At 37.6% G+C, this 23465-nt stretch overlaps 2 protein-coding genes across 2 annotated transcripts; one reads left to right on the plus strand and one right to left on the minus strand.

Annotated features, from left to right (window-relative positions):
- Nucleotides 1–338: 338 nt before the first annotated feature.
- On the minus strand, nt 339–12429 carry LOC140929560 (uncharacterized). Its single transcript, XM_073379313.1, has 9 exons — nt 12314–12429; nt 4525–4845; nt 4045–4112; nt 2958–3068; nt 2614–2665; nt 2174–2293; nt 1507–1605; nt 1118–1180; nt 339–829 (listed from the first exon to the last, which is right to left on the minus strand). Exons 2-9 carry the CDS (start codon nt 4763–4765, stop codon nt 651–653), a joined length of 933 nt encoding a protein of 310 aa, XP_073235414.1. The 5' UTR covers nt 4766–4845; nt 12314–12429; the 3' UTR covers nt 339–650.
- On the plus strand, nt 5853–22898 carry LOC140929561 (protein CLP1 homolog). The gene is made up of 14 exons (XM_073379314.1): nt 5853–6012; nt 9208–9294; nt 11573–11690; nt 12359–12483; nt 15260–15373; nt 16046–16073; nt 16398–16436; nt 16618–16746; nt 17718–17807; nt 18651–18751; nt 19339–19477; nt 20728–20808; nt 22381–22474; nt 22653–22898. The coding sequence occupies exons 1-14, from the start codon at nt 5878–5880 to the stop codon at nt 22762–22764; spliced, it is 1392 nt and encodes a 463-aa protein (XP_073235415.1). The 5' UTR covers nt 5853–5877; the 3' UTR covers nt 22765–22898.
- The last annotated feature ends 567 nt before the right edge of the window (nt 22899–23465 follow it).

Genomic DNA, 23465 nt, shown 5'->3' on the forward strand with positions numbered 1-23465 from the left:
TAAACTCTGCTTCTCAAGTAAGATAGGCAGTATTTTGATATGAACGGCGGCAAAATGAGGCACACATTATTGACATTAAAGCACTGTTGGGAAGCAATAATGGTTAAAGAAACATGTCTGCGGCAAAAGACTTCCTGTTAAATTTGATAAGTACAAAACTAAATACGACTATCGAACAATTGCTTTAGAATCGGAAGAGGACAAGGCATAAGAAAAATGATCCTTCAATAGGCAAAAATAATATTCATATTTTGTATTTTCATTAAATAATAACAGTTACTTATGGCGAAAATATATGATCCTTTTTTCTTACCTTTTTAACATACGCATTCAGTAAAACCAGAAATCAAAGTCGTTTATTCAATCATTCATTTATCTAAACGACATCACTCGTTAACCACATCACAAACGTTTGGCTAAACGGTCCACCGCCCAAGAAAAAAATTACAAATTACTTCTTTCAACGCGCTTAGGAAATTAAAAAATAAAGGGCGCCAAGAAGTGTTTTTCTGGGAAGATTTCAAGCTGTATTATCCTTCGTCTTCGAAATAATGCGTTAATTATGCCTTATAAATTTTGTGGTGGACAACATCCCGCGTTCATTCAGTTTCTTCGTTGCAAACTGTGAGACAACGTATACGGCATGCTTGCTACTTAACAAGACTGCAGAAATCCAGACGTCTCTTCCTGAAGGATGAATACACCAAATGCTGTTTCGAAGGACTTTGGAGACCGAGTTTAACTCGTGAAGGAGTATGAGGGTCTACAATGTCCCATACATGTGGGTTCGGGACGTCAATAGCTAACAACTTTGCCGCGTCTAGGTGACCTGTGCATGGATGTAAACTTGGTGTCAAAGTAATCATACAAGAAGGTGCTAAGCCAAGGAAAGAGCATGCTGGCCTATGTGCCTCTAATTGTGAAATACTGATTACCGACGCTCTTCAAGGCTCTGCTTTCCTAGCATTTCAGTGTGATATCAGATACTTACAGAGAGTACAGAACAGGTGCCACAGCAAATTGCTTCCGCCATCAACAGTACCTGAGCTTTCTTAGCAGGCAGATTAGAGATCGATCGGTAACAGTATACATAATTTTCCTTTGTACTTCTCCTTACCAGCATTCGTAGCAAAGTCCATTGCGTAGATTCCGTCATTATTGCAAATGCTTTTATTTCCACCTATTGGTGGGTTTCAAAAGAAAATAACGAGTTATCACTCTTTCTACATGTTCTAGTTGACGTGGAAAGAAGCAGTAGATTTTTGTAACAAAATTAAGATTCTATATATATTTCCGCCCTTTTGCAGCATATAATATTTCACAACGGCTGAAAGGTTTTGCTTTTGTACTCGACTTATAATATTTCTTGATGCTCGATTTTTTAAAAATTTTTGAAAGAAAAATCAGGATTTTACACCCCAACCGAAGCTGAAGTAATCGATTTTGAAGCACTTGGTACGGCAAAATTTTAACAAAGTTATTGCAAGGTTTAAACTCACTGCATACCTAGAGATATTAAGTGTTGGATAAGGTCGCAGTTTCCAGATGAAGCAGCAATGCATAATGGAGTATTACCAAGCCAGTTTTTTGAATTGATGTTGCAACCTAGCGATGTTCAAAGGAAAAAACATATTTAGCATCTGCAGCGAGCAAATAAATAGAGTAAAAATAAGTCAACACTCTTATTCGTCGGGGTTTTTCTTTTTATAGTAAATTTGCATTAGTATCAAAAAACACCGAGAAAGATACAATTACTACCAACACCCAATGCCCTTAGGAGAGGCCGCGGGTAGGCTGTTGAAATCTCCTTTTACGATATCCGAACAAATACAAATACAAAGCCACGCAGGGTCCCTGTGATAGTCATTCGACCAATATATTATTAATTTTTTTAAAATATTTTTTTAAAAAATTTTCACTTCTTGGCTCAGTTCTACAGAAAGCGTCAAAGTCAGTTTAATAGAGATTAGTTTAAATTTAAATAGGCCAATTCCCCAGGGCCTCTTTATCAAGACGAGGTTAACTGCTAAGCCCTTGATATGGAAATTATTTCTCATTCCCATGTAAATAAAACTTATTTTCGCAAGAAAGGTTGTGCACTTGGCCTCATTTTGAAAGTGAGGGTTTTTGAAACTCGGAGGTGGCTTATTATGATGATTTCTTAACAAAATACCTGCTTGATACAGGGAGGTAATTATACCAAGACCATTCTTGAGATTTTGCTTGGCACAGCAGAAGCTTGCAAGATGAAGAGCACCGTCTTTACAAGTGGTGTTAGAATTGATATCTGCACCTATCAGACATAAGATTTTGTACTTATGAAATGTCAAATATTATTTTATTGTGCCTTCCACAGGTTATTCTTGCCCTTATACCCATGATAAGTATCAGGAGGGTTTACAGTGAGAGGCTCGATTCCCGAGCCTAGACTAATACTCTCTTAAAAGTAACCGAGAAATGAAGGTTCCACCTTTGCCCATGCGAAGGGCTAGATTAAACGTGGCTCGAACTATCAGGAGTAAAAATAGTCCTCAATTAGTACTTTAGTGCATAAATACATCGACACGCAAATAAAGCGCGTTTTAGTTAAGTGTAATGGGTGAATTTACTTACCTTTACTTAACATATATGTTACGAGACTGCTGTCCCCGCTTAAACAAGCACACTAAAGATTCAATGATAAAGCCAGGTTAGTTCCCGTTGATACTTTTAACCGATTGGGACACATGCAGATCTTCCTAACCCTCGGTAGTGAAGTCTTTCGTTAGCCGTTTGTTTTGCATCTTATTCAGTTTGTACTTATTTCTGGTACTATCGATTCTAAGATTTTGTGGCAAAATTGTACTAGCAGGTTAAACCTGGAATGTAATTTTACTGTGAAAAGTAACGCTTACTCTTTAATTGCAAAATATAGCACTGAAGGTTTGATGAGCAATACACTGAAAATTTTCACTTACCAGAAACAAACTTAATCCAGACTCTGATTTTGGATGTTTGCTATTTACATCAATATTGTGCTTTTCGATAAGGGATATGATATCTTCGGTAACACCAGGCGAATGGGCGTTCTGTAGCAAGAATGACAGTGACGATAAGGATCCTTACATAAACGTCATGGGTCATTGTTATACTTCTGCAGGTTTTAAGACACATTTTCGGGTTTCCCAGTGTGAGTGTATTTCTTTCTTTCTTCTTGTACAGACAACATTACAACTTTTGAACCCATATATCACCACTTTTCGTTTTTTTCACATTTTTGTTTTTCGTTTTGTATATCTTACATAAGGCTGGTTTTCACTAGTCGTAATCAGAAGCGAAGACTGCGTCGTATTGTTTGTAAAAACAGTGTTGGGATTCCGCTTAAGACTCCCTCACTTACGATTTAGTGAGAATTTCGTTGTCGGGGTCTGTAACAAGTAGAAGAGGAAACTCTAAACCAATCACAAGGCGTGAAACGAACATTTTGATTATTTTGTCCTTCAGCTTCTGCTTCCCACACTCAAGGGTAGTTTTCATCAGATTGCATGTGAGGGACGGGGTCATAAGCAGTTCCAATCGGAAGAAAATGGAAACATCCGATCCTGTCAGGAGTCCATAATCCGGAGCGAGCAAATTCCATACTAAGCCTATGTCACGGCGGGTTTACGAACCATTTTATTTTTAGACACATTTTAGGGCACTTTTTCCCGCGAAAATAGAATCTCCACCATATGTCTGACATGTCTACGAGCGCATTCGAAGGATAAGGTATCAAAAAGGAAAACTAAACGTTACAAAAGCCAAAAAATATCATTTTTAGGTCTGTAGGTTTTGCTGACTGGTTTGTGCAATTATAAAGATGTAATTTTACTTCGACTACCAGAATGCTTCAGTTTGTTGTTTTCTTGTGTAAATTAACGTTTTTGTTTTTTAAACCTCAATGGGATTCACCGGCAAAGTTAAATAAGACAGCAAAAACTTATTGAATTATGGTAGTTCAAGTTGTAGTCATGAAAATATCGTCATGGTGAAAATGACCTATAATCATTATGTATTCACCCATACCTTAACCATTTTAAACAACCTGGACAAGGAGAAAGCACGTTTGACAGGCCGGACCTCCACCTTTTTAACTGAAAAAAAAGTATTTTAAAACAATTAAACTGCTCACTATATCGTACTCGCCATTTTTTCCCTAGTCCCTGTATATACTGCAGTCCCTCTCGGTCAATTCACCTCGGTAACATACCGAGGCGAACGGGCGGGAAACTCGCATTTTCGCTTGGACCACGTGACCTGAAACGCTTTGGCCGCTCGGAATAATGAGGCCTAGGGACTAGGCAACGCCTCTTCCAGGCTGTTTGCAGAACGAATTGTATACCTTATTAAAATTTCGCTACAAATTGAAATAAAGAAATAAATAGAATGGATGGTTGAACCAAAGGACGGAAAAAAATATCTAAAAATGACAACATTTTTTAGTCAGAGCACTTCCAATCTTTTCAACGAAATATTTCTTATTACATTACAACAAATTCCACATACATGTCTTTTGTAATAGCCTGAAGGAGCAGAAGGCCATTGTGGATATGAACAGAAGAGGCTTCCATTTGGTTAGTATGACAAAAGCAAGATTATTGAATAATATCTCTCCAAAGAGGTCGAGTCCATTGATTCCCTGAACGGCAGAGTGGCTAGTTATCTTAACTAACAATGAGTGTAGGTCAGTGGCAGAGTGGTTGCAAAGCTCAATAAAACTTTCAAGGGAAATAATGCTTCCCAACATTTTTACAAAAGCAACATATCAGGATGTGAAGAAGGGTTGTACATGATAAACTATGAAGCTGTAGCTGAAGTCTTGTGGGTCTGAAAAATATAAGAAATTTACCTTTCATTACAAAATTTAAAGGATAAAATGGGACTTGGTTTAAGTGAGGGTAAAACTAGATTGCAAAAAAGAAAGCCTTAAGAGTCACGGTTACTTTCCCCTTTGAGTGCCTGACAGTAGGCTTACTTGGACGTTCCTTCAGTGTTTTATGCCCGCATCACAAAAAGGCTGGAATACGGATAACTAGCCTAGAATAACCTATTAAATAGTAAAGCGCAAGGAAAAATCTGAAAAATAGGCCTGGAGAAAAAAAAGTTGGGGAGAAATTGTGGAGGGTGGAGAGGGAACCGCTCTTATTTTCGCTGAATATTTTTCTGCGACGTTTTCTATCGTAAAGTTAAGAGAGTATTATTAAAAATTAGGCGCCAGTTTGAAATATAGGAGAAACAGCTGACTTGTTCTGTGAAATTTTGGTTTTACTCGAGCTCGTTATGTCAGGTTTCAGCCTGGTGGGCGTCAAGGTTTCGCTTAAAGAGACCTTTGCCGTTTGGTTTTTCATAGTTTCTTTCTTCTCTTGATCATGCGGGCCCAGTTTTAGATAGCCTGTTCCAGGTTCCGAGATAGCCGGGTCCGCCGATGCCCGATGTACGTAAGAACAAGCAAAAGGTTTAGAGAAATTACTGAGAGATGAGCTGAAGTACACATAACTTATTAATTTTAAACAATTTCGTAGCTAGTAAAAACCATGTAAGTCAGTTCTGCAAACCGCACGGCAAATTACTACCGTTGGCGCCAAAACTTCAAGAGCTACTGTTATGCCGAAAAGCTGAATTGAAACTCACCTCAAATCTGAATGAACTCTAAGTCACCTTAAACTTCAATATGTGAAAAAAGGCCCTTTTAACAAGCTTTATAAAGTTTATAAAGTAGAGAGAAACAAGCCCAGAAAAAAATAAAAGCAGCTGTCTTTTTTTCCCGCCACAAACGCGGGTGACTAGCCTCGTTTTCAAAAGTCTCTCACAAAAGAGACTGGGGAGAGAAATATCAAACATGGCGGAGCGTGCAAATGAATGAGCCGCAATTTCAGGATTTTGTGTCGCAAATTTTGCTCTAAACATGAACATCAGCTCGGAAGACTCTTGTTAAACCGTCTCAGAGAGGCGCTAACTTTAAAAAAAATGGACGTAGAGCAGGAGAAAGCCCCGGTAAGTGTCAGACAGCGGTTAGATGAAAGCCTTTTTTTGGCGAACTGTGTTGCAGTTTTACACTATAGTGATTTACGTGTACTGTTTCACGACATCATTGCCGAATGAAATGAAAATATGTGACCCTCTTTGGGAAAACGGACACTAACGCTTTTCCGTTTAAATGGTGAAACCGTTTACTATCCGTTTAAATCCGTTTAATAGGTTCATGCAAGCGTTTAAACGGTTTGCTTATCCGTTTAAACAAAGTTGCATCCGTTTAATGCTTTAACGAAAACGTTTAAACGGTTTGCTTATCCGTTTAAGAAAAATTGCATCCGTTTCATGCATTCGTGAAAACGTTTAAACGGTTTGCTCATCCGTTTAACGCTCTAGGGAAAACGTTTAAACGGTTTGCTTATCCGTTTAAGAGGAAAGCAAGCAGCGTTTAAGAACTGCGAGCAGAACTATGAAGCATGGTCGCTCGATACTCGCCGATACGTGAACTGCCGAACAACTGTAAAGTATTTTTTACGTATTTTTAGTTCTAACTTATCCTTGTTTTTAGAAGGCGAGTAATCGTCGTATCCTTGGAGAAACGGCTAAAAATTTAAATAAGTTAAAACGTATTGCATCGAGAGCCGATGAAGCCATGGGCGGTTCACAGGAGAGTGCGGCGACCGTGGTTCTGTACTTGATCTTGTTTCGGATTTGGTGAAATCGAACATAATCACGCTCTCTTGGTTCCCGTTCAACTTTGTGCTCACTGTCATGTAATCAAAAATTAAAAGTCGAAACCATCGCACAAATAAAATCAAGAATCTGGAAGATGAAGAAGATAAAATAATGCGCATGATATCGATTGTGTTCTTTCCTCGGCGGGCACGCGAAGACTGAACTTGAATGTGGTACGCTTTTATTGTCTGGCCCCGGCAGTCAAGGAAAATGAAAACTTGATGTATTGTATTAATCTTGGGGGGGGGGGGGCATTAATGTAAGGTTTTAACGAAGAGAAGCTTGTAAAATAACAGTTTAAGCAAAGAAAAGTTTTCCATGTGAAACAAGCAATTCTCACCACTAAAAAGGATCAGATTACACGAAGAGATAACGGAAGCGCGATAGAATAGTCGCTTCTGTTGGAAAATCTGATGTTGGGGAAAAAATCTAACCAGCAAATGGAAAAGTAAGAATAAAAAAGAATTACAAGCCTAAAGCGAACGACAAAGGAAAAGAAAACAACGCTATTTTTTTCGAAACCTGCCGCGTTTATAATACAGTGAAAACAAAAATACCGACGTTCCGTACATGTCGTACATCGCATGTCCTTGTAAACATTTCATGCAGCGCAGCGAATCATTCTAAATTCAATCGGGAGACAAAAAGCCTCCCAAAAATTTCAGAGCAGGTTTAAATGATTAAACTGCACAAATATTTATCTACAAAGTGAAACCGAACCGACACTAATTTTGTAGTTGTAAGAGAAACGGTCATTTTTTTATATTTCCCCCTAGGCCTAAATATTACCGATCGCTTCCTCTGCAAGCTGTTTTATAATTTCAAAAAAGTATGCCTCATGAATGCGTGTATATTAGGGTCATTCATTTTTTCTGAAAGTTGAAAAATGAAATGCATTTTTCAATTTCTAAAATGTAAAAATTGAACACAGATTTTCATTCTTCATTTTTCTATGTTTAGAGAAAAACGAAAATTGAAATCAATTGTCGACTTTTATTTTTCCTTTTTAAGTTTAAAAAAAATGAAACTTTAACACAGATTTTCATTTTTCATTTTTCAACTTTCAGAAAAAATGAATGACCCTAATATACACGCATTCTCATGACACTTCAAACTTTTATATAGCAGGTTCGTAAAGCCACAGGAGTCTGAGAACTGACCCTTCTCCGAACATTTATACTTGTGACAGCACCTTAGTTTCAAGAAAATAATCCTTTCAACAGGAAGGGACCAAGAAACTGTCAAATGTTGGAAAAAAGGAATCTATTGCTATGCAAAATACGCATGATTTGCTCGTTGGCACTCTATCGATAGTTAGACCTAGTCTTATTTCCAGCGTGTTGCGTTATAATTGACCCCGATGCGTTTAGGATTGTGACAAGGTTCATTGCGTATGCAAATTTTTTTCGTGGAACTTCACGACAAAAGATGAAACATGTGAAGTTAATTTTCAAGAAGGAGATTATGAATTAAACCTGGAGTGTTTATTCGCGATATAACAGCTACAGTTTTATGACAGTATTATAAAGAGTTAGTTACACCTATTGTACGCATGTTTCGGAAATATTTTTGAGATATCATCGTTATGAAAAAAAAAAAAAGAAACAAGCGAAACCCCCAAAACGATTTCGCTTGATTTGCTCTTCGTTTTGGTTTTGGTTTTGGTCGTTTTGGTGCTTTCGCTCGTTTCGTTCCGATGGTTTCGTTTTGTTGTTTCGGGTTTTAGCTGAGGGCAAACGAGAAGCGAACAAATGAATAAAGTTCATCAGATAAGGCTTTTCAGACGGTATTCCGGTTACATTTGACCAAGAGACTTCAAGTTATTATGCTCCATGTTTACTACCCGTTTAGCGTTCTAAGTAACTGATTTTCCTGGAACGATCTTGCCGACTCATCCGTTTTTAAACGTTTCCAGCTGTCCGTTTGTGGACTTAGGGCAACCGTTTAACGGTTTACGCTATCCGTTTTGGGATTTTGGTCAACCGTTTAACGTTTCGAGCTAACCGTTTATATTTTTGGTCAACCGTTTAACGCTTCAAGCTATCCGTTTTTGGACTTTGGGCAACCGTTTAAATTTTTTGCTATCCGTTTAAAGAGTTATGGAAACCGTTTAAACGCTTGAGTTAACTGTTTACTATCCGTTTAGAACCGTTTTTCTTGACCGTTTAACGGAAAAGCGTTAGTGTCCGTTTTCCCAAAGAGGGTCACATATCTGTTAAGTTCCATACAGGAATTGCTGAACAAGAACTTCATTGCTTTTAGTCGTCTGTTGTGATTCCGAACTTAATAATATATAAACTTAATTATGTGTATTGTAATGGTACTTCGTTTTCTGTCTCTTGTAGGTGGTCTTTAAGAAAAAATATGAAAAGACATAACTTATCGCATTTTGTTGCAAAGCTAGCTCGTATAAACCTGTACTCTTTCGATCTATGACTATATAAAAGCTAAACGTTTTTGTATTATTAATATTCTTTTCAGCCTGAGGATAGACAGCAGTGGAAACTTGAAAAGGACACTGAGTTAAGGCTTGAGATTCCTGAGGGAAAGGGAAAAGCAGAACTGGTCGTAAGCAATGAGAAAATACTGTTTTAAGCCCTAATATCAATGTTGTAGTTAATTTTCTATCTCAGGTAATTTTTTTTCCTTTATTTTTGGATTATGGTACTGTATGCTAACGAAGTAAAAACAAAGGAAAAATAGCCTGCGTAGTAAGCGTTTCCGTTTGGTTTCAGAGCAAAGAAATACCAAGGAAGGGGACTTTCGGTATTGACCGCACAAGAAATGAAATGAGAGCCAAAAACTGAAAGAGGGGGGAGGGGGAGGGGAAGGAAGGAAATGCTTGCAGACAAACCCCTCGATTTTGAAAACCTGCCTTCACCAGCGAACGCAGGGCCTGATTGGCTCGGCTAGTCGAACAATGTTGACATGTGTCAATCAAAGGTTTGTTTCATACTGAGATGTCATGTTTCGTATGTGACACGCGTATTAATTTCCTGTGGTTATTGTTTATTCTGGTCGGCAAGATTTGCCCTCCAATGCAAGAGTATTTTCTTTAACTTATTTTGAAACACAAAGCTCTTCTTGCGACTTTATAAGGGTTTCAGGTTGTTTTATTTGTCTCCTGCATCTGAATAACTAAAAGCGATTTTCTTTTGTCAGGGAATGTGATGGTTTCCTGCAATGTTTGGTCATTCTGGGCCCGGCACGTTAGTGTTTTTTTTTTTTTTTTGCGGGATGTTAAATTCTCTCACATAGTGATTTACAGATACAAATTTCGAAGAATGGATTGCACCTTAAACTGAAGCTACATCAACCAGGAATACCTGCATTGTGACTCAGTCAAAATTTCTGCTTGGTTCTCCACGCGAACTTCATCAGTTGCCACGTTAGCTTTGTTCTAGGATGCTTTTACAAGAGCACTCTAGTTGTCTGTGCTGTGGCGAGAACGGTAAGCCGTTCTGTCTAGCTGAGCTTTGACCTTGTACAAATATGCGTCACAGATCGAAACTACTAGACTTGAATGCTTGTCACATTTTACCACTTCAAATCCAACTTTCCGGAGATTTGAAGCTAAAACTTCAAAACTTCATTCACCCTCACGGTTCTTCCTTTTAAACGGATTAAGAAGACAAATGTACAAAGCCTGCATTGATCGTTCTTATTCATTGAGATTTCAACATTGACGCTGTCCATGCGTTCCAAAATACAAAAAAATTTATTTTGGTTTCACAAACGCGTCCTCTAAAGTTCATTTCCACTCCACGGAAGGCCAAACATTTTATTGGTCAATTATGACAGTTGATGACAGCCTCAAATGTCGGTGTGCGAACTCAGGCATGACAGGCCAAGTGGGTGGTTTTCAAAATCCCGGGGTTTGTCTGCAAGCGTTTCCTTTCTTTCTTCCTCACCCCCTCCCGCTCTTTTACTTGCACCACTTTTCTTTCGGTCTTTGGGTCTCGTTCCTCGTTCTTTTCTCCTAAACCGCACAGAAACACTTGCTACGCAGGCTAAAGGAAAAATAAAGATTACCTGAGATAAAAAAATAACTACAACATCACCATGCATATTCTCCATACTGCTTTCCTTCCATTTCTTATGGCTGTTATCACTGTTAAATGATGTGGGCACTATTTAAAAGAAAAAAACAACAGCTGTTTATATGACAAAAACAGGGAACCTTGAGATGTTGAAAACGTCATTTAATGCAATTAAGTACAGGATTCACTTCATCAACGCTTTTTTTTTAATCAGCCTGTGCAAGAAAGTTGTAGTTGTATGAGCAAGCACTTCTTTTACCCCATAATCTAAAACTGTCATAGATGTACACGCACATTGGAGAACTTGCTAAAAAAATAATGTATTTTCAGTGGTGGAGATACACATGTAATGGTGCATCCCTTTGAGATGATCTGGACCAGGATCAGTAATCCTAGGTCACTTGGATCAAGGTAGATCCAGCAAACTGATGAATCCTAGTCCAGAGTGGATTTGTTGATTCATTTGATCTACCATGATCTGAGTGATCTCAGATCACACTGATCCTGATCCAGATCATCTCAAAGGAACACACCCTAAACCTCTTGGGGCAGAGAGTAGGACCCACAACAAACTTAACCCACATATCCATTTTTATGGTATCAACAAAAGGACAGAAATGGTTGAGGCTTAGTGTTCCCACCGCTTTGCTGTCCCTGATCCCCTTTGAAATACTTATTATTAATGAAAGCCGTTCTTTTAGATGGCACTAATGCGAAAAAATGTATATACTGTATTTGAAAATTGTGCCATTTGAGCCTTGCTGATCACTGATCATAGTCTTTTTTTTCTTTTTCATTTATAATAGCTTCTTCAAGGTCAGGGTGAAGTGTTTGGAACTGAACTGTTTATGAACAAGAAGTTTACTTTCAATGCTGGATCAAAGGTTGCTGTTTTCACTTGGCATGGCTGTACTGTGGAAATATCCTTTTTTAAATAACACTTGTCTCGTTTGTACAGTCCAGTCTCCATCATTGTAGACATTATTTTCTGTATAATGGATGGTTCTCCTGGTTTCAAAAGTACAGGGATACAGTTTAGCCATTAAATGTACAGGCCCCAGTTGTTGAAAAGATGGATAGCGCTATCCATCGGATAAATCACTATCCTGTGGATAATGCAATTGGTTTCCCTAATACTTATCCGCTGGATAGTGATTTATCCGGTGGATAGCGCTATCCAACTTTTGAACAACTGGGGCCAGGCTGTTAATTACTTGACTCTGGCCTTTTGGTACCTATATTAATGAGGTTTGATGATATGAATGAATACAAAGTTACCCAAGGCTGTGCTGTAAGAAAAACTGAATGGAGCCCAGTGTTCGGAACCCATGAAATCAAGGGTGTCTAACATACAGACATGAGTTTTATGAAAAAGCTGATATTTTCTAGTTACCTGAAAGCAAAAGTATGGCACCAGGGTTCACCAGGCACTGCTAGAGTATGCTCTGTCACCTCTTTTAAGAAAACAGTCTCATTAACTCAATTGTAAAGCTACACTTGTTACTTATACAATAGTTCCTATTGCATCAATTCTTAGCAAAACTAACCTCAGTCTACAATGTATGCCGTTTTCCATAACCAAGTTTAAATCACTGGTCCCCTGGAGGTGGCATATGTATCAAAGGAAACCCCAATGGTTATGTACATCAATCTTCACATGGCTCTGGAACAAATGAGGCAAAAAGCTGAACACTCTGAATCAGATATTGGCCCAAGAGTGAGTGATTATTCCGTCTTTCTTGTTATTAAATACATTTACAATACACTGTATTCACTATCTGTCTTCTCATTGGCTAAGAGCCTACAGCTAATTTTGGAAATCAGCACAACCTATAGATGAGTTAGTTATCTGCTAGATTGACTATTATTTGTAGGCTGTGTGCCGATGCATGACTTCCAATAACAATATTAATTTAGCTACAATCATCGTCAAAAGTGTTGGGAAGGTTGCCTTTTTTACCTCTTCTTTTCCTTCCTCCCCCCGCCCCTGGCCCAATGTTGATCAAAACGTTAATGTTTGTGCGTGTAATTGTTCTGTTATATCCCAACATTGAACAGGGGGGACGGGGGAGCATTTAGCAAAAGAGAAAACTCTCTTTTTTCAGGATTAAAATGGACTACTGTTAAGTTGTACAGCCTTCCCAACTACTTTTGTCTTTGATTGTCTGAAAATTCTGGGTGTGGCCGTGAAAGACCAAAACTCGACGACTTTTTGTCAGTAGAAACGTCTTCAAAAAACACTCGTAAACAGTACTCTGTTGAAAAAAATATATTTGCCGTACCTTGTTAAGACAGTTTTTGGCGCACACGCCTGTTTATATTCGGCATGTTTTGCAACCCGGTAAGTACAACTATTGCTCTTTCCGGAGCACAGGAAGAGGCCCAAAATACAAATGAGAGACTATTTTCGGTGAAAACTATTGACTGTAGCATAGGCTGATATGCTTCAAATCTTAAAGCAAGATATAGTGCGTCCACCACTTCCCGCAAAAATCATTCGGATTGCGACAGTGTAGCTGACATCTTCCTTAGCACTCCCCCATTCTTTACAACATTCAGCACATGCCAATTTGCCAGGCGAGCAAACTATGAGGCTGAGTGGAGATTTGCCGAATTCTAGAGGCTACTTTCTCCGGCTGAAAAACTCTAGTTAAGCCCTTGTGGCACTGCTTTTCGAAACTGGTTTCAGAAAACGACAACAAAGTACGCTCTTGATTTAGAATAAGGCGTCTATTGTCTTCGTTGATCTAATTAAAAAGGGTAACACATGCAAAGTCATCACACACCACATTACTCCATTTTCGTAGCCGAAAATAATTCCTTTATAGTAGCGCTAACGACAAAATAACCTAATTGACTTGTTCGGGGCTTTGCAAGGACTTAACCAAAGGAATTTTAATAGATATTTTAGCTTAATTCTAAGTAAAATACAACAGTACTCCATGGATAGCGTTAAAATTAAACTAACTTTGCTAATTGACCTTTATGGGGCACTGTTTAAATGGAGTAATGTTGGGAAACAGTTGTTAAATTTATCTCTGTAGATAAATGTGACAAAAGCTGTCCATATTCTTACATGATCTACATGTTTTTACCCTTTTCTTGTTTGAAAGTTGGTTCATTGTGCATATATTTCGCATTTTCTTGTGGAGTAATGTGATGGAGTAATGTGGAAACTCATGTTGTTTACTGTTCTCAAATTAACTGAATGATTGACAGGCGACGCTAGCACAGCAATTTCTATATGAACACTGAACATGGCTGAATGAACTCTTTTATAGAGGTTCCGTATAACTTTCAGGCCTTACAAAAATACAGTCTACAAGGTTTTAATTCGGCACTTATCTCACTCCTTCCTCGCAACTACAAACATCACGTTTTTCTAGGATACTTTGACACCGCCAGAATGCCCAAAAAACTTTATTGTGGCAGCCTTTATGCCATTTCTATTTGTAACATCTTTCAAAATATTTCGCTGATAGGAAACGGCAAAAGTTAACCAGGAATAATGCCGCTGATGAAAAAGATACATGTATACATGACAACGACAGCAATTGTATAGCATTTTTTGCTTAAAAATACCCTCATGACTTTTCGTTAAATCTAGTGAAACAGACCACCTGTGGCCATTCTTTCTATGTAGTCCACGCGAAGAAAACGTCTGTTGGTTCATGAGGAAAATTAAAGGCCTTAAGTGTTTTCTTCTGACGTTCTTAAAAGAAAGCGTTTTCACCCAGTGGACTTTGTGGTCACGCTGTGAAATGTCACGCACGTCTTATGCAGAATTCTCCTATTTATGATTTTACTGAAATATAACCTTTATTGTATTTTTTATATACTTTGGAAAGTGCATTATCAGCACAGTTCCAGGGCGAGATATCTCAATCAAATGTTAAATGCGACAAGTTTTATAAGCGTTTAAAGTTGATTTCCTATTCTCCTACAATCATCGTCAAAAGTGTTGGGAAGGTTGCCTTTTTTACCTCTTCTTTTCCTTCCTCCCCCCGCCCCTGGCCCAATGTTGATCAAAACGTTAATGTTTGTGCGTGTAATTGTTCTGTTATATCCCAACATTGAACAGGGGGGATGGGGGGGCATTTAGCAAAAGAGAAAACTCTCTTTTTTCAGGATTAAAATGGACTACTGTTAAGTTGTACAGCCTTCCCAACTACTTTTCTCTTTGATTGTAGGTTCCTTGCAATACAGTGTGTTTGTCGTTATTTTCTTCAAAACAATATATAATCAAACAGTTATTAGATTCGCTTTTTGTGATATCATGAATAATCAAGGTCTTGGTACAGTCGTAAGTGTTGTCAGCCTTAGCCTTCAGCTTGGCTAATAACACTTACCTCCTTGACCTTGATTATCCTGGATATAAAAAACCTCGTCTAATAATTGTTTAGTATATGTACATGTATTTATTTTGTTTGGTAATTTGGGTCCTAATGAGTGTATATAATCAATGAAGAAACTAAAACTTTAACTATTTTCAGGTGATGGTTGTTGGTCCTGTAGATGTTGGAAAGTCCACCCTCTGTCAGTTGCTGTTAAATTATGCTGTGAGGATGGGTAGAAGGCCTGTGTTCATAGATCTGGATGTGGGACAGGTATACACCTGTAGTGTTACTGTGTACATAATACTCCTCTGCAATCTCCTGGAACTCTTTCAAGACTTTTAATTATTTTTTTGCAAACTCCTAATTATTCATGAAATAGGGGTAGGAGACAACAGAAATGGAGAATCAACCTAGGTTAAAGAAATTTAGGATCAATTTGGGTTTGTGGCAAACTGCCCACCTACCCCTCCCCTAAGCCACCCCGGTTGATTATCTATTTCCTTTGTGTCCTAGTCTTAAATTATTCTTCATGAATAGTCGCGGCTAGATTCTCATACGAGCACTGTGATTTCTCAGGTTAAATCAAAATTACACTAATTGTAACCTGAGATCAAGTTTTACCTGTAATACAAGTTATTTGTTTATAATGACTTGTTGCACGCAGCTAATTCATCCACACCCCACAGAGAATTGGAGGCCAGTTAAACACACTGAATAACTGCATAAAGAACTTCTTTATGCACGTTGATATAATTTTGCATACAGTGTATGTATTAGAAGTACACCCATCATGTCCAATTGATGCACCCCTTGTACAGTAAGCTACACAGTTGTTGAAAGGTACACTGTACACCATAATAATAATAATTATGGACATAACAATTATTTTAAATTTACTGGAAACAATATTAACATGTATTTTTTTCTTTTTCTTTTTGGCAGGGCTACATAGGAATTCCTGGCTCTATGGGTATGACATAAACCTTTTGTAACTGTTTTTTATTGTTGTTGTTGTTTTTGAAATGTACAACTGAACAATGTGTTTTGTAAAGTAATTTATATGAGCTTGTCCTGTTGTGTGTAGGTCTAAATACAGTGGAACCTCGATATAATGAAGTGCCAAGGGACAGGCAAAATTTGTTCACTATAACGAGGTTTCGTTATATTGAGGTGCTTTTCCATATATTTTACTAAAGTAAAGAAGATCATTCGTTATACTGCGGACGTCATTATTTAGAGGTTTGTTATATCAAGGTTCCACTGTAATAAAGGATTTATTCTTCTCCTTCTTCAGGAGCTCTTCTGATTGAGAGACCTGCTGACATTGAAGAAGGTGAGGTGATTTTAAGAATAAACTTGTACAACTGCACTGGTTTTAAATGAAGCGGTGTGTAGAAGCCCAAAGTGAATTTAGTTTAATGGCCTTTATTTATTTTTTTGTGGTATTTTATAAGACTTAGGTTTATTTTTACACTCACTTTTTTATTTTTGCCACCTTTTGTTTTATTTGAAAGGATTCCCATTGCAAGCCCCACTGGTTTATCATTATGGACACACATCTCCAGCTAATGAAAAGCTGTATAATAAAATATCAAGCAAAATAGCTGAAGTCACTAAACAGAGATTTGAAAAGAATAAAAAAGGTAAGTCCTAGAGCTGCAGTGATTTATTATTCTAGTGCATCAAAATACTGTGAATGAGTCGAAGTAAATTAATTCTTGACCATTTGATTGGCCGCTTGTGTGCAGATACTTCCACAAAAATGCAAATTTAGTTTCATAACAGAAGTAAGCAAGACCACATATGTAACAATTATTATATTGCAAAAGCCATTCATCACAATGTGTGCATCGTAATCATTTAAGACTGAGTGTGGTCTGTGTGATGAATTTGTTCCTTGAAAGATCAGTCAAGTGACAAGCTCATTATAAATTATTTCTTAACTCAAAACGTTGGTCTCAAAACTGGAGATTGGTTCTTGAGACATAAGACTTGAGACTCGATTCTCAAAAGTTTCTGGAATCAACAGTTAAGTCTTTAAAGATCAAGTTGCAACTGATTGTCAGCTTACTGCGGTAATGTATGTCTAATCATGCTATGAATTCAATAAATATAGATTATACCTCTCTGCCTATTAATACACCCTACACTGTGCTAAACTGTCAGCCTAACCACTTAGTCACAAATTTATTCATTGCTTGACATGAGTGTACATGTATGCAGTTTGATTTATATACAGATTTTATCATTATAAGGTTTTATTATATAGACATGTATGTTTTCCGGGAAAATATACCACTCGTGAAATTCATAAAAACTACATCCGGGACCCGAGTGGTTTATTTTCCATAATCTCACACATGAGTTTATCGATAACGTAATTTTGGTAATTTGCCTCTATTATTTTATCAATGTCTTTTTGTCTATAATTATAATAAAAAGAACATTACACGGCGGCTTTAAGATATGAATTTTATTTTTCATGGCAAAAACAGTATTTTACTCACTCGCTGCACTCGTTTGTAAAATATTGCTTTGCCACTCGAAAATAAAATTCATATCTTTGCGCCACCGTGTAAGGATTCTAATTCATTTTCATCATTATTATCTCAAGCAAGAGCAAGTGGCTGTGTTATTAATACCTGTGGCTGGGTGACTGGGACTGGTTACAGAATCCTTGTTCATGCAGCAGAGGCATTTGAAGGTGGGCTATCTGTACCTTCTTCACATAAATCTACATGTATACAGTTTATACAATATACATGTACAGTTGACTCCCAACAACTTAAACCCTCGCTAACTCGAACCTCTCGCTTGCTCGAACTAAAGTCAATTTCCTCTGGATTTCCTTCATGTAATTGTACCCTCAGTAACGCAAACTCTCAATAGAGCTGACTAACTTGGACCTCCTGCTAACTCATTAGTCGAGTACATTTGTACATACATTTGGGACAACACATTTTTATTACATTAGTTAATTAATTTCAGATAATTTTTTTTATGTGTCTTTAGTATTATTGATTCCTTTCTACAGAAGTGTTTTAGAGATAGTACCATAGCACATTAGTACATTTGTTTGACAGCAACCTTAAAAAAGCAACAAGAGTGACCCTAGAATCCTACATCTACACTGTAATGGCACATAAATTACCCGTACTAACGAAAAAATACCAGATAAGCAAACTAAAAATGGGCACCATTATGAGTACATGATAGTTACATTTCCCCATCCATTCACTTATTCATTCCCTTATTTCTGGTTATTTGCTTCAAGCTACTTATAACTTGAACTCCCAAGAATAACTTATTTTTATTTCCTCAGACGGTTCAAGTTGTAAGTGAGTCAACTGTACATGTAGCACGTAATGTTATTGACAGCCATGGGTATGTGATGGGGATTCATCACAAAAGGAGACTAATGCATTTGTAAGCCACCAAATGTGATTTGATTTCCTTGCATGAGAAACTGGAATGAATTTAACTGATGAATGTATTTTTCCTCACTCTTAGATCAATTTGATATATATTAATTTTTTTCCATTAATAGTGAATGTCATTGTTGTCCTCGATCAAGAAAGAGTCTATAACGATCTCAAGAAACAGTTTGGTAACAAAGTCCAGGTGGTACATTTACCCAAGTCTGGTGGGGTAAGTAGAAATTCCTCCACTTCTTAACTTCATACATGTAACTGCAACTGCTTTAATACGCGTTATTTTTGATTAAGTTCCCAACAATGCTAGAAACCTAAAAACAGTGATGATGATTTGGTTTTGCTCGAAAGAGACACTGCGTGTAATGTATGGCAACAAAAGTAATAATACATGACTGTACTGGCTCAGGTCAACCTTGATGGGAAGTGCTTGATTTGAAATCAGTAATCGTGGCTGACAAATCTGTGGTATGCAAATTTGAGGTCAAAATAGATTTGGCAATACATGTACAAATGCTGGTTTCATGGTTTATAGCTGTTTTTGAATGGAAGGTATACAACCTTTTGTGCTGTGGGCAAAGGGAATTCGGAGACACAGGCATGTGGAAGGAAGCTAGGCTAGGCCAGACTTTAGTCTCAAAGAATGTCCTATCAACATTTCAGAGCACATCAGAACAAAAAATATTGATGGTCAGCTCTAATTTAATTATGAAATTTATTTTGAAAAAGAAATTGAAGAGTGTATGTAGATTTCAGGGAAGTCCCAAACCTTGACATGTACAGTTGCCTTGTTTTCATTTGTAGGTTGTAGTGAGAAGCCAAGAAATGAGGCGGAACAGTAGGGATAACAGAGTTAGAGATTATTTTTATGGAAAGAAGTCCAATTTATATCCACATATCTTTGAAGTGAAGTTTTCAGAAATCAAGATTTTTAAGATAGGGGGTAAGTTTGATTCAATGCATACATGTACGTTCACCTCCCATAAAAAATGGTACCACGATTCAACAAAACAGTAGTGTAAATCTCCATGATTAGTCGCTAAAAAAATATTAAGATTTCAATTCTATCCATAGGGGATGTAGTTACTTCATCCAGTTTGACAAGAAATTGCTATGGCAACTTGAGGTTGTCCAAAGAGTGGAATAAGGCTGTGCTCTGCTGCAGCAGCACCTAAACACTCTATTACCCCTTGGTAACTTCCTTTAGGAATGCTGGATTGTACATTGTTGTCCCAGAAAATATTCATACTCCACCCACAAATATGGATGTTTCAGTTTGTCCACACCCATCCTCAACCCACTCCTCACCCCTTAGAAAATTACAGCTAAGCTACTAATGAAAATGAAGGTGAATTAATTAATGGGTTTAGTATTATTTCTGGAGCAGGACTAAGACCTTTTAGAGGTTGGGAGCACTTTAGTACCTTCAATTTTCTGTAGAGTACAGCCTGGCTCTTCTGGAGCAGGACTAAGACCTTTTAGAGGTTGGGAGCACTTTAGTACCTTCAATTTTCTGTAGAGTACAGCCGGGCTCTTCTAGCCTACTTCTGAGTAGTATTAATGCTGCTCCCATGAGGGGTTACTCCAGATTTCAAGTGATGGGGATAGTTGAAGGTTTTTTGGGGGGGAGGGGGTGGGGGTGGGGGTGGGGGAAGGATTAAAATTTTTGATTCCAAGATGTTTTTTGGGTGGGAAAATTTGCAAGTAATTTTTTGTGGGTATACAATCTGAAGATTCATGGTAGTTCACCGTTGTGTCCTGGCTGTGTTGTTCTGCGAATAAAGTACAACTAGTCATGTTATACATATATAATGTACCATTTAATACTTTCTGGAAATTTTTAAGGTTCTGAAATTCGGTGTGGGATTTTTTGGGGGTTAATTTTTGATCCAGGGATTTTTTTGTTTTGTTTTGTTGGAAGCCATACAGTAGGGATTTTTTGGGGTTTTGATTTTTGCCATCATTCGATTATCACTGTTACTTGAAATCCGGAGTACACCCCCCCCCCCCCCCCCTTTCCCCACCCCCAACCTGGGATTTTGATGTTACCGTATGGTACAGTATCCACATCCTAAAGGTGCTTCTATTTCTTCTGCTTAGTTTATAACAATAAGGTTTTGGGCGACTTCCATTGCCCTCTTGCTGCTTGCATTAAAACTTACTTACATGTAAGTGTGACTTTTTGAAAATTAGCACCAGCTGTCCCAGATTCATGTCTCCCACTGGGAATGACTCCAGACCAAAATGAAACCAAGCTTGTTGCAGTGCAACCAGGTAACATGCTCACTTTACTTGGTACAATCCTTTGTTCTTTAAACTATTCACTCCTACAGTGCACATGTACATACAAATAATGTTATAGCAAGATTATGAATTTTTTCATGCTAATTTTTAAATATGTTGAATGCTACCACCATTCAGTGCTCTTCTGCAGAGCTTTTGCATATGTTGTGGTTCAACTTTATCCTTGGTTTAAATTTATTTTTCTTTGTGTTTGGGTATGGTAATGTATGATAATGAGTTTGAAACAAAGGAAAACAAAATTTAAACCAGGGATAAAATTGAACCACAACATATACATATTTTTATTAATACTTATTTCTTGCAAGAAGGAATTTGTTTTTGTACTGGCATTTACATAATGGCTACAAATTTGCTGGATGGATGCTGGTTGGTTTTTGATAAGCTAATTGGCTCAAAACCTTTTAAAGTTGCTACTGATGGGTTGATTTGGAGTTTATTGCATAATGGCTATTAACTCAGTAAGCAAATCATGACTTGCATGCTGATCAGGGTTTTGTTTCAGGCCGGACGCCCGACGCAACATCTGGTGGTTTGACATGTAACGTCAGGTAGTTGATACAAGAATTTTTTTTTTTCTTGCATCGCTAAGATTTTCACTGATAGATCTTCAGTAAACTGATGAGTCAATGCAACAACTGGACTGCACAGTCATTTAAATTACTATCTGTAAGCCATCTGTCATCGAGGATTCGTATACTCTTTCCGATTGGAATTCGTTTTGGAATCAACTGAAAAAGGAACAACCGCAAAGCAATAATTAAAATTGCCAAATCAAATATTTCATTTTTTGTGAGTCTTTTTTTAATGCCTCAAAAGACCTTCTTAGTTAACTAATTCCCGTCCAGGGAACTCTGGTAATTTCATTTTAGAGAGTCCAATTTTAAAAATGATCTCGGGCCTTCCTCAAAGTTTGCGTCTCAGGCACTCCACTTTCGTCCCTGGTGCACGAACCGGTGTAAGTTCACCAGCTGAACCTCTGCATCCACTACTTCCAAATGCTACTGGAAACCCTGGTTGCTTGGTTAATGGCTTGCAGCTAAATGCTGGGTGTTATATGGCTTCTGGTTTACTGTATGGGTTTCTACTAACAAACGGTTGGCTGACTGTATACTGATTGGTCGCTGGTTATGTGATACTGACAGGATGCTGACTGGTTACAGATATAGCTGACTGGGTTGGTTTCGATTGGTACAAGAAAAAATGGTTGGCTGATCGCATATTATTATGTTTACTGACTGGTTACTGGTTAGCTGACTGGGTGTTGATAGGGGTCTGGTTAGCCTCCCACGCAGACATTTTTGGGGGTTCGTCATGAATTTCTGCCCCACGAACGGTCGTTGGTGAGGATTAAGTGACGAGCCAACAGAACGCCTACATGGGAAGGTAGGTTCTCTGTGGGCTTACTATTTGCTGATTGGTCGTTAGTTTCAGTGTATGTGTACCTTACTTGATGCTGATTGGTTACTGGTGATAAGCAGACTGGATACTGACTGATTGCCACATTGCGAATTAAGTACCAATTGATTCTGTTTGTGTTGGCAGGACGTGACTTGAAGCACTGTGTGTTGGCTCTGAGTGCAGCTGAATCTTTGGAAGAAAATCTGGTCACAACAAACACGATAGGATTTGTTGTTGTGTAAGTTGCGAGACTTCATAATTATTATTATTAATATTTTTTTTTTTGTCATGGGCATTGTTTATTATAAACGTGAAATTCTACATGTCATTCAATTTACATTTATTTTATAGAATTTTTGTAGCCTTGCCGTTGGTGTCTTTTTTTAGTGTTAATGTGTGTTCCTATTCTGTTTCAGCAATGATGTAGATTTAGATCGTCAGATGATGGTTGTTTTATCTCCTGCTCCAAGACCACTACCAAGAAAGTTCTTTCTGCTCAGTGATGTCAAGTTTATGGATTTCAAGTGAACACAGAAGCTTGTCTCATTTCATTATTCAATTAATGCATTGCGTACATGTAAAACTTATTATTTTCCTTTAAAATTATTGACTTGGATTACCTCATCTTTCAAACGTAAACTTATTGACTATTAATTTCCATTATTATTTTACTGTATCTTCTTGATGTACGTGGGCCACATTTGTTACATGTTGTTGTGGATAGAATTTGTGGCATGGCATGTCATCATGATTGATATGTTGAAACAAATTATTTAAATTTAACGACCTTGGTACTAGCTACAGTAAACCCCGCAACTAAGGACCTGGATGTTTCCAAGTAAGCCTAAACAGGTTCTTATATAAATGGTAGTGAGAACCGTTTAGGTTCTTAAATAGCTTTTTATTTTCTGAAGAAAAAATACAATATATCTAACAGTATTCATTGGTTTAACTTATTCCTCATATAAAATCTGTCCTACTTCAGAACATACATACAGTTATCACAAGTGTATCAATAACAATAATTGTTATTGCCAATGAGCAGCCTCGCGAACTTAGACGGACGCGAGGCTGCGAGGCGGCAGCATAATAAAGGCGTGCGCGAAACTTGCGAGGCAAAAAGAAACTCGAAGCGATGTAACATAAGGTAGTGAAACGTAACTTTTATGATGTAATGCAGAACAGAGAATGTATTGTTTTTTAGCAAACGCGTGCATAGTTGTATGCGT

Source organism: Porites lutea, chromosome 3 (assembly GCF_958299795.1).
Source record: "Porites lutea chromosome 3, jaPorLute2.1, whole genome shotgun sequence".
In the NCBI taxonomy this organism is placed as follows: Eukaryota; Metazoa; Cnidaria; class Anthozoa; order Scleractinia; family Poritidae; genus Porites; species Porites lutea.

Bases quoted from the DNA above. Each gene is read 5' to 3' on its own strand.
- LOC140929560 (XM_073379313.1), bottom strand. From the start codon at position 4,765: ATGTTGGGAAGCATTATTTCCCTTGAAAGTTTTATTGAGCTTTGCAAC. The intron at 2,294-2,613 runs GTAAGTAAATTC...TATGTCTGATAG, and splicing joins AACATATATGTTAAGTAAAG to GTGCAGATATCAATTCTAAC. The intron at 1,606-2,173 runs GTATTTTGTTAA...GAACATCGCTAG, and splicing joins TACCTCCCTGTATCAAGCAG to GTTGCAACATCAATTCAAAA.
- LOC140929561 (XM_073379314.1), top strand. From the start codon at position 5,878: ATGAGCCGCAATTTCAGGATTTTGTGTCGCAAATTTTGCTCTAAACAT. The intron at 12,484-15,259 runs GTGAGTGATTAT...AACTATTTTCAG, and splicing joins AATCAGATATTGGCCCAAGA to GTGATGGTTGTTGGTCCTGT. The intron at 16,074-16,397 runs GTATGACATAAA...CTCCTTCTTCAG, and splicing joins AGGAATTCCTGGCTCTATGG to GAGCTCTTCTGATTGAGAGA.